Raw genomic sequence first — 12,346 nt, forward strand, 5'->3', positions numbered from 1 at the left:
CATAGACTTCAATAGGCAGGTGAATTTTAAAACCCACAGGGACTCTTTCTGGCCACAATAGTGATGGAAAAGTTGTTTCAAGGGGACTAACACCTGGACTGTGGCATGCCGGAGGGGGATCCATGGCAAAACTCCAATGGAAAATTACACAGTTGATGCAGAGTCTGGTTTTAATCCATAAAGGGCATAACTCACCTAACATTCCTAAATTGTTTGGAATAACCTGCTTTAAAACATCAGGTATGATGTTGTATCGATCAGGTAGTGTAAGGGTTACACCCGCTTCACAGTGACAGACCAAACTCCCCATTTAACGCACCGCAAACATTCGCAAACAGTCCATTTGCACAAGGTTGGATACCAAGCTAGCCATGTCCCCTTCCTTGTCCTCACTGATGTAATTGAAGGTCTCTTCCTCCACCCAGCAACGTACAACAACACCAAGGGTCCCCGAAAGGTGACAACAAGCCCCCTGTATTTTTTTTAAATGTACACTACTGTTACACCAGATATGAGTTGCACTGGTGTGACACTGTGCCCTGGAAGGCCCTGAAACGCACACGTGTGAAGGAAACTGACTGCTATTATATTACAGTCAAAAAAGTTTTTATTTTTTTAAATGCAAGCTATTGTGACACCAGATATGAGTGGTGGCACTGGGACCACGTTAAAAATATTGGATATCGCTAAAAATCATGATCACTATATACTTTCTCTACAAACCTCTAAAACGAACCAAACTACTCATCCATCCGCTATACCACTTTATCCCACCTAGAACTAGTGCCCAGTTAAAATACTTGACTCTTACTTACCCACACTCAGTCATGCCACACACATTTCACTACTACTCTCACTGAATCCCTCTGACTATGGCTAAATTCATCTTCTACATCAGAACACTACTCCTAAGATTGGGTTGTATCCATGTCTCGGGTCTTTCATTTAGAATAGGGGCAGCTTCGGTCTCCTTCAACACTGACACTCCAGTGCATATTATAAAAAGATTGGGCAGATGGAAATCCTCAGTCTACAACCGATATATTCCTCATCCCGAGAAAGAAATGAGGAAAGCTTTTAAAAGTTTGGCTTTGTAAATTTGATGCAATAAGTGTGTTTTTCTTTAATACCTTTTCACCCTCTTTGCATGAACCCGATTTACATATATTACTAATATGTTTCTGAACATATATATTATATTATTCACTCACTCACTCTCTGGGCCGGCCTAAGACATCATGCTGCCTAGGTCCAACGATAAATTACTATGGGGATAATGTATAATAAACACAGGTTACTGGCTATGGGGGGGATAATGTATAATAAACACAGGTTACTGGCTATGGGAGGGATAATGTATAATAAACACAGGTTACTGGCTATGGGAATATAATGTAAAATAAACACAGGTTACTGGCTATGGGAGGATAATGTATAATAAACACAGGTTACTGGCTATGGGGGGATAATGTATAATAAACACAGGTTACTGGCTATGGGAGGGATAATGTATAATAAACACAGGTTACTGGCTATGGGAAGATAATGTAAAATAAACACAGGTTACTGGTTGTGGGGGGATAATGTATAATAAACACAGGTTACTGGCTATGGGGAGGATAATGTATAATAAACACAGGTTACTGGCTATGGGGGGGATAATGTATAATAAACACAGGTTACTGGCTATGGGGGGATATTGTATAATAAACACAGGTTACTGGTTGTGGGGGGATAATGTATAATAAACACAGGTTACTGGTTGTGGGGGGATAATGTATAATAAACACAGGTTACTGGCTATGGGGGGATATTGTATAATAAACACAGGTTACTGGTTGTGGGGGGATAATGTATAATAAACACAGGTTACTGGTTGTGGGGGGATAATGTATAATAAACACAGGTTACTGGCTATGGGGAGGATAATGTATAATAAACACAGGTTACTGACTATGGGGGGGATAATGTATAATAAACACAGGTTACTGGCTATGGGGGGATATTGTATAATAAACACAGGTTACTGGTTGTGGGGGGATAATGTATAATAAACACAGGTTACTGGTTGTGGGGGGATAATGTATAATAAACACAGGTTACTGGCTATGGGGGAGATAATGTATAATAAACACAGGTTACTGGCTATGGGGAGGATAATGTATAATAAACACAGGTTACTGGCTATGGGAGGATAATGTATAATAAACACAGGTTACTGGTTGTGGGGGATAATGTATAATAAACACAGGTTACTGGTTGTGGGGGGATAATGTATAATAAACACAGGTTACTGGCTATGGGAGGGATAATGTATAATAAACACAGGTTACTGGCTATGGGAATATAATGTAAAATAAACACAGGTTACTGGCTATGGGGGGGATAGTGTATAATAAACACAGGTTACTGGCTATGGGGAGGATAATGTATAATAAACACAGGTTACTGGCTATGGGGGGGATAATGTATAATAAACACAGGTTACTGGCTATGGGGGGATATTGTATAATAAACACAGGTTACTGGTTGTGGGGGGATAATGTATAATAAACACAGGTTGCTGGTTGTGGGGGGATAATGTATAATAAACACAGGTTACTGGCTATGGGAGGGATAATGTATAATAAACACAGGTTACTGGCTATGGGAATATAATGTAAAATAAACACAGGTTACTGGCTATGGGAGGATAATGTATAATAAACACAGGTTACTGGCTATGGGGGGATAATGTATAATAAACACAGGTTACTGGCTATGGGAGGATAATGTATAATAAACACAGGTTACTGGCTATGGGGGGATAATGTATAATAAACACAGGTTACTGGCTATGGGGGGATAATGTATAATAAACACAGGTTACTGGCTATGGGAAGATAATGTAAAATAAACACAGGTTACTGGCTATGGGGGGGATAGTGTATAATAAACACAGGTTACTGGCTATGGGGAGGATAATGTATAATAAACACAGGTTACTGGCTATGGGGGGGATAATGTATAATAAACACAGGTTACTGGCTATGGGGGGGATAATGTATAATAAACACAGGTTACTGGCTATGGGGGGATATTGTATAATAAACACAGGTTACTGGTTGTGGGGGGATAATGTATAATAAACACAGGTTACTGGTTGTGGGGGGATAATGTATAATAAACACAGGTTACTGGCTATGGGGGAGATAATGTATAATAAGCACAGGTTACTGGCTATGGGGGGATAATGTATAATAAACACAGGTTACTGGCTATGGGGAGGATAATGTATAATAAACACAGGTTACTGGTTGTGGGGGATAATGTATAATAAACACAGGTTACTGGTTGTGGGGGGATAATGTATAATAAACACAGGTTACTGGCTATGGGGGAGATAATGTATAATAAGCACAGGTTACTGGCTATGGGGGGGGGGGTAATGTATAATAAACACAGGTTACTGGCTATGGGAGGATAATGTATAATAAACACAGGTTACTGGCTATAGGGAGGATAATGTATAATAAACACAGGTTACTGGCTGTGGGGGGATAATGTATAATAAACACAGGTTACTGGTTGTGGGGGATAATGTATAATAAACACAGGTTACTGGCTATGGGGGATATAATGTATAATAAGCACAGGTTACTGGCTATGGGAGGATAATGTTTAATAAACACAGGTTACTGGCTATGGGGGGGATAATGTATAATAAACACAGGTTACTGGCTACGGGTGGGGTAATGTATAATAAACACAGGTTACTGGCTATGGGAGGGATAATGTATAATAAACACAGGTTACTGGCTATGGGAGGATAATGTATAATAAACACAGGTTACTGACTGGGAGATAATGTATAATAAATACAGGTTACTGGCTATGGGGGGATAATGTATAATAAACACAGGTTACTGGCTATGGGAGGGATAATGTATAATAAACACAGGTTACTGGCTATGGGAGGGATAATGTATAATAAACACAGGTTACTGGCTATGGGAGGATAATGTATAATAAACACAGGTTACTGGCTATGGGAGGGATAATGTATAATAAACACAGGTTACTGGCTATGGGAGGGATAATGTATAATAAACACAGGTTACTGGCTATGGGAGGGATAATGTATAATAAACACAGGTTACTGGCTATGGGAGGGATAATGTATAATAAACACAGGTTACTGGCTATGGGAGGATAATGTATAATAAACACAGGTTACTGGCTATGGGAGGATAATGTATAATAAACACAGGTTACTGGCTATGGGGAGGATAATGTATATTAAACACAGGTTACTGGCTATGGGAGGATAATGTATAATAAACACAGGTTACTGGCTATGGGAGGATAATGTATAATAAACACAGGTTACTGGCTATGGGAGGATAATGTATAATAAACACAGGTTACTGGCAATGGGGAGGATAATGTATAATAAGCACAGGTTACTGGCTATGGGGAGGATAATGTATAATAAGCACAGGTTACTGGCTATGGGGGGGGATAATGTATAATAAACACAGGTTACTGGCTATGGGAGGATAATGTATAATAAACACAGGTTACTGGCTATGGGAGGATAATGTATAATAAACACAGGTTACTGGCTATGGGAGGATAATGTATAATAAACACAGGTTACTGACTATGGGAGGATAATGTATAATAAACACAGGTTACTGGCTATGGGGGGATAATGTATAATAAACACAGGTTACTGGCTATGGGGAGGATAATGTATATTAAACACAGGTTACTGACTATGGGAGGATAATGTATAATAAACACAGGTTACTGGCTATGGGGGATAATGTATAATAAACACAGGTTACTGGCTATGGGAGGATAATGTATAATAAACACAGGTTACTGGCTATGGGAGGGATAATGTATAATAAACACAGGTTACTGGCTATGGGGGGGATAATGTATAATAAACACAGGTTACTGGCTATGGGAGGATAATGTATAATAAACACAGGTTACTGGCTATGGGAGGGTAATGTATAATAAACACAGGTTACTGACTATGGGAGGATAATGTATATTAAACACAGGTTACTGACTATGGGAGGATAATGTATAATAAACACAGGTTACTGGCTATGGGGGATAATGTATAATAAACACAGGTTACTGGCTATGGGGGATAATGTATAATAAACACAGGTTACTGACTATGGGAGGATAATGTATAATAAACACAGGTTACTGGCTATGGGGGATAATGTATAATAAACACACACAAAAAAAAATACAAAAAAAAAAAAAAAGAATGCAACCTCAGAATGAATCTAAATGTATGCTGTCTAGGAGGTGGTAGGTTCTGGAAGGGAGGGTCTGCTGCTGATTGGCTGGAATGTGTCTACTGACTGTGCGGTACAGGGTCAAAGTTTACTCAATGATGACGAATGACGAAGGGGGCGGACCGAACATCGCATATGTTCGCCGTCCGTGGCGAACGCGAACATGCGATGTTTGCCAGGAACTATTCGCCAGCGAACCGTTTGGGACATCACTACTGCTGACAGTTAAATCCCTAAATCCAATTACATTTCACCTAACTATTGCATATTTTAGTACAATTTCTGGATTTAACATGGCTATTGATAAATCAGAGGCTCAAATCCCACTATGCAGATTCCTCAATTTACCCACAAATTACCAGAAATTATAAAAGTGATAATGCCACAAATTGTTCTGTACATGTGAATAATAATGCAGTGTATACAGGGCCAGATTAGGGGTTAGTTGGCCTGGTGCTGACAATTATGATGGGGCCTAATTACAGAATCTTATCGACCAAAAACAGTCATACCTCTCAAGCGTCATGTATCTGATGGAGATGGTGTTGGAGGGAAACTCAAAGAATGCAGCTATAAGAAAACACATACTCTATGCTAATCTCTCTCTAGTTTTACTTTCATCTTTCAAGTAAATCCATACCCCCTAACAGCAGTGTCCAGTGAGGCAGGAAGTCAATGGGCGGGGTAAGAGGGTGGGCCACTGATGCGAATCACGTGACCAGAACAGCCAAAAGGGGCGAACATGCCCAAAAAGGGGGCATGTCTGTCCAAACAATTGGAAGGCCAGCCTGGCATCAGTGTCCCTATGTATCACAGTGTCAGTGTCCCCATGTCGCCCAGTCCCCTAGTCTCCCAGTGTCTGTGTCCCCATTTCTCCCAGTGTCCCCATGTCTCAGTGTGTCATGTGTCACTAAGATACTAGGGGACACTGAGAAACATGGGGACACAGGGAGACATGGGGGCACTTGTGGATCCAGACATGGAGACACTGGGAGAAAGGGGGACACAGACACTAGGGACACAGAGACAAGCAGACACAGACACTGGGAGACATGAGGACACTGAGACATTTGGTGACATTAAGACACTAGGGACACTGAGAGACATGGAACACAGACTCTGGGAGACTAGGGGACACTGGGAGACATGGGGACACTGATACACTAGGAACACTGGCTGGGAGGCATGGGGACACAGACACTTGGGACACTGGGATACATGTAGGCACTTGTGGACATAGACATGGGGACACTGAGACATTTGGGGACACTGGAAGACATGGGGACACTAGGTACACTGAGACATGGGAAAACAGACAATGGGAGACATGGAGACACTGAGACACTGGCTGGGAGACATAGAGACATGGGGACACTGAGACGCTAGGGACACTGAGAGACATGGGGATACAGACACTGGGAGACTAGGGGAAACTGAGACACTAGGGACACTGGCTGGGAGACACAGGGACATTGGGAGACATGGAGACACTGTGTCTCTAGTGTCTCCGTGTCACAATGTGTCTCCCAATGTCCCTATGTCTCAGTGTCCCCATGTCTCAACATGTCCTCTAGTGTCTCAGTGTCCCCATGTTTCCCAGTGTCACCATGTGTCCTCTAGTGTCTCAGTGTCCCCATGTCTCCCTGCTGCCTTGCCACCCATTCTTCACATACCTAAGTTGTAGTCTGTCTCTGCAGGCTGGGAGCTGCTGCCTGGACTCTCTGTGCTGTGTAGCTGCTCCCCCACTGATCAGTGAGTAGTAAAGAGATGCAGGTATATCCTGTAACTTCCTATCCCTGCCTCTCTCCACACACCCCTACTGGCTGGTGCTGGTATTGCAGAGTAATCTCCGTTTATAGTGAGAAAAATACCGTATTTATTGGCGTAAAACACACACTTTTTCTCCCTGAAAATAGGGGGCAAATGATGTGTGCATGTTATACGCCGATATACATATTTTTCGCTCCATAAGACACACTTTTTTTTACCCTCAAAAGTGAGGGGAAACGTCTGTGCGTCTTATGGAGCAAATGTGAAGGTTTACTTACCTGTTTTGAAGCGTGGGCCGGTGTTCAGCGCGCACCGCGGTACTGGAACTTCAATTTCAGGTTCCGGTTTCCGGCGGGACAGAAAGGAAGTGCGCACTCAGTGTGCACACTTCCTTTCAGTCCCGCCGGAAACCGGAACCTGAAATTTAAGTTCCTGTACCGCGGTGCGCGCTGTGAAGCCGGCCCACGCTTCAAGACAGGTAAGTAATAATGGGACAAGGGGAGGGAAAGTGCACTATGGGACAAGGGGAGGGGGGGACACTATGGGAGGGGGGAGAACACTATGGGATGAGGGGGGGAACACTATGGGAGGGGGTGGAAAATACTATGGGGGGAATACTATGGAAAGGGGGGGAACACTATGGGATGAGGGTGGGGGAACACTATGGGAGGGGGGGAGAATACTATGGGAGGGGGGGAAATTTCCTTCTTAAAATGAGGTGCGTGTTATACGCCGATAAATACGGTATCTGCATTTGTATTGCCGGTATTACTGCAATACTGGCACGGCCAGCCAGCCTCAAATAAATACATAAAATACCAGTCAGGTATTAGTCAAACCTAAGAGTAGTGTGTTAAAAAAAAAAAAAGGGATTTTTTTTTTAATTTTTTATTTTTTTTTAAATGGGCCTATTTCATGGGCCTGGAGCTGCAGCTCCATTAGCCCCCATGTTAATCCGGCCCTGAGTGTATAATATTGCTCCCAATAATGCATAATTATTTAAAATCATCACACTTGCAACTATACAATGTTTGCATAGACAGGGATATAGAAAACTGGGCTATTCATAATACACTCCCACAATGCTTTGCAACTTTAGATTCCAGACAATGTTTTGGTTGGGTAAGATAGGGTAAGATAATTATTTAAAAACAAACAAAAGAAATCTTTAAAAACGCACATGTTTGAAGAAAACTAAATTACAATACAACATACAACTATGTTTTCAGGAGAAATATTATCGTGCGAAAAATGTTAACATGAGAAACTCACATTAAATATAAATATATAGCACTCTACTTGGGTAATGGTGAAGACTTTGCAAACTAAATTGCAAAGTTTGGGCCAAAATAGCTCTGCTATGGGAAAACACTCAAAACCTCAACTATTTTCTGAGCTCCGATACTTGGGCCTAAATGTTATGATTCAGTTGATGGTTTATCATATTCTGTCTGTCTATGTATATGCGCAGATATCGCAAATGTAGATAGAAACATTGTGCAAAGCCTGCTGCTACTGAATTTAAATAACTCAAGTACATCACATATAGCCCTCCCATGTCTGTTCCCCTTTTAGAGAGTTTATTCACTATCCTGGCAATGTACAATACTTTTTATATTAAGAGAACAACGCGATAAAAGCAATACCAGCACTACTGCTAATAATCTGTTTAGAATAACCATCTGTAATATGATCTTTGAGATTTGTAACAAACTAGGAAGTGGAATACAACATTCTCCCCCTCCCCCTCCCCCTTCTTGTTCTACAGGAAGAGTTGTACATTGGGTACCTACCTGTTCAGTTCCTTGGAAGCAGATCCTACAGAGAGGGGTCCTCATCCCACTGTCCAGACTGCTGGTAACAGAGTATCTATCTTCAGCTTTTCCTTTGCAGAACTCATCTGATGAAGTGCTATCAACCATAGACATGGGCTGGTGCTGAAGTCCAATGGCTGTTGCTGGGCAACTCCAGTCCTCCTCTGGAGTTGTCCCACCTATTGGCGCCCTCCATGGTCTCCCCAAGGCTGTCAATGTGTTATTATTGGCTGCCAAGCCACCCCCAGGGCCCAGATCACATTGTGAGGTGGTCATGGGCAAGCTAGGGGATGGAGGAGGGCGCCGAAGCAGGAAGACTTTCAAGTCATTGAAGAACATGCGGCAGCGGCACTTGATTAAACCCTGGTGGCGCAACATCTGTCTAGAACCCAGTAATGCACAGCACCATAAAAGCAGAAAGGTTCTCAAGAACATGTGCAAAATTTGGACTACACAAAATAAGTTGGAAAATAGCTGGAAACCCAGAAAATTCAGTGCCTCAGTGTGGACTTGTGCAAGCTCCACTGTTGAGATGTTGTCTTCTTTAGTGCTGGACACCCAACTGATCCAATGCCTTGGTGTAGCCTTGTGAAAACTCTAGTGTTAAGATGTCGTCTTGAGAATTGGACATTTCAGGGATCCAATGCATTGGTGTAGACTTGTGCAAGCTTCAGTTTTGAGATTTCTTTACAGTTGGACACCAAAGTGATCCAATGGTGTAGACTTGTGCAAAATCCAGTGTGGAGATTTATTTAGAACTTGACACCTAATTGATCTAATGCCTTAGTGTAGACTTGTGTGTGCTCCAGTACTGAGATGTCTTCTTCAAAGTTAGGAACTCATGTGAACCAATGCCTCTGAGTGGACTTGTGCATGCTCCTCTGTTGAAATGTTGTCTACTTCACAATAGTATCTCCTTTATTACCCCCAAAGTGTTGGCATAAAGCAGATGTTAATAGACTCCAACATAGGCTATCAGTGGATCAACTGCCAACTTTGAACAATTTCCATTTGCCTGGCAAACAAGGTTTATTATTTTTCTTGAAAAAAATCATGAAATGTATACCTCCAGATGAGTTGTTCTAGTCACTAGGACTTTGGAAACAAAGAGACAAGACTCTATGTGGGTTTAGCATCAATTCTGAACAACAGCAGTTGAAGAGATTAAAAAGCACAGCCTTTCAATTAAAAAATATTGTTATAAAAACAGGTCAATCAATAACTTTCACATACTATTGAAATCAGATAAATAAATGACATTAGGAAATGCATTCCAATTAATTCCAGAACTTGTATTTCTTCTTCTGCATGGGTTTGGTCAATATGCACCCACATCTGGATATGTCACTAACAAATTCATCCAAATGGAATTTAAACACATGGGAGGCAAAGCACATACTCCTTTACAGATAATACACACACAAAAAATACATAAATCAATAACAAAAAGCTGGGAGAACGTGGACAATCCTTATTTCACGTTTCCCCATCTACATACAATGTCACCAGGAGGCTATAGAAAAAACATAGACAGCACTGACCAGGGAAAATTCTTAGTATCAGAGCTTACTGCATAGCTTGTGCTTTTATCCCACCTCAATGTCCAAAAAGACCACATTCCAGAGGAACATCTCAGGGTGCCATCTCCTGGACCTCTTTACCCAGCAGGCTTGCACTGGCATGGGACCATGGACCTCACTGCATGGATGCAATGTAGCAGATCCCAACTACACAGTGTTCTCTCCAGTTCCTGCCTTGCATGCTAGTGCATGCAATCACCCCCTTGTTGCATCCCCCCCAATCCAGCTGCTGCTGATGTTTCCTGTCATGCTGCTGGTCCTGATGCTGAAGCCATCTCCCTGGGATGGAAAGGAAGGATGATTGTTACAATGTATCAGGACTATTGTTTAAACTGCTCTCAGAGAGAGAGAGAGATGGAGCAGCAGGCTGATCCCTTAATATTGCTCTTCCTGTTTGGCTTTTTGGAATAACGATGGGGGGAGAGAGCTGAGTGGGGCTGCATGGAGTGTGAGCTGTGAGTTTCAGGAAGGCTGCTGGTGCTCCTGCTGCAATTTCAGCACCATCTTCCACTGGACAGCTCCCTCCCTGTCTGCAACGTCACAGGACTGGGGGCTCTGACGCAGACACAGGGGGGGAGAACTGGGATGCTAATAGTACTTTGCAGCCAGGCGAAAGTCTGTATGACATGATCCTCTTTATTCCCTGTAAATACACAGGGCTAATGCTCCAGCAGGCTCTGCTCTGGGTACTAGGAACTGGAGGGCTGGGCTTTTTTGATAAAGCCAATAATTGTGGAGAATTGACAAGGAAATTGCAAATTTCAAGGCAAAGAGCTGAATCACAAAATGTTTCTAACTTAGCTATTTTTCCAGCTGACTTATAGCGGTGTAATCATTCCAGTTCCTTTGTAAGTTGTCCCCAATACCCTCTTTAAAGGAAATACTTGAAAATGAGAGAAATCTCAATGTATCCTTCCTGATAAAGTATTTTATAAATCAAATAAAGGAACAAGCCTGCTGGGGGTGCGTGGACCCTGAAAGTCTCACAGCACAGCTATGGATAGTGTAGCAGATGGACTAGTGAGGCGGACACTTACACAAGTAGAAAAGGCTGATTTGTTTGGAGAGGGCATGAATATATGGTCAAATGAGTAAACTTCTCCAAATTACATAACTGGGGAGCGGGGAGGAGTCGGGGGATGCACATTTATTTATTTATTTCAAGAATGCCAACAATTTCAAATGTGAGGCACTGGGTGGGACAGACGTCCATCTTAATTACTACAGTAAGCTATAGTGAGTGTGGTTCTTGGAGTGTCCCTTTAATCAGTAAATCTTGCTAATCTCTAAACGGATAAGTGAATATTCTAAAGAATTAATTGTGGTGACTTGGAAAGCAAATTTGTAAAATGTAGGTCAAAACAGCCGATTTAAAAAAATATATATAAGTATATCAACTTTATCCTCAAATTGGATATTTAGTCTTATATTTGGGAAAAGTTGCTTTTAAATTGGCCCAATTCACTGTTAAGCAAATAAACACCTTCACATTTTTTTTTTTTTTTGCAAGATGATGTTAAATAAAAATTATTCACAAAGTTACAAATCATGTAGAAATTGGAAGGGAATTGTACGTTTTAGATCAAAATACATAGTCCAAGGGGAAAACCAGATTATCTGATTCAGTTAGCTATTTAGAACTAACATATGAACGCTGTTCAATTGACAATTCATGGCTTATTGAATCATTCTAAATATATTTTATTTGACAGGGGCATTGGGGAAAATTCATCTCTATTAGACTTGTACATGGCAGAAAAATTTGGTTTAACTGAATCACTTCATCCGAAAATAAAATTTAGTTTGGCTCGTCCAAATGTCACCAATGCCAAATATTCAGGAAATTTATTCAGACGAACCAAAACGGTGCAAAAATGGG

At 41.5% G+C, this 12,346-nt stretch overlaps 1 protein-coding gene across 2 annotated transcripts in view; it reads right to left on the minus strand.

Annotated features, from left to right (window-relative positions):
* Positions 1–10,187, minus strand: part of MARCHF4 (membrane associated ring-CH-type finger 4) — an 82,008-nt gene extending 71,821 nt beyond the window's left edge. For both annotated transcript variants that reach the window (XM_063428545.1, XM_063428544.1), the window contains exon 1: positions 8,867–10,187. In XM_063428545.1, the coding sequence (XP_063284615.1) occupies positions 8,867–9,322 (456 nt within the window). In that variant the 5' untranslated portion in view covers positions 9,323–10,187. The remainder of the gene's footprint in view (positions 1–8,866) is intronic.
* Between the last annotated feature and the right edge of the window lie 2,159 nt (positions 10,188–12,346).

This window comes from Pelobates fuscus, chromosome 8, assembly GCF_036172605.1.
Source record: "Pelobates fuscus isolate aPelFus1 chromosome 8, aPelFus1.pri, whole genome shotgun sequence".
Classification (NCBI taxonomy): domain Eukaryota; kingdom Metazoa; phylum Chordata; class Amphibia; order Anura; family Pelobatidae; genus Pelobates; species Pelobates fuscus.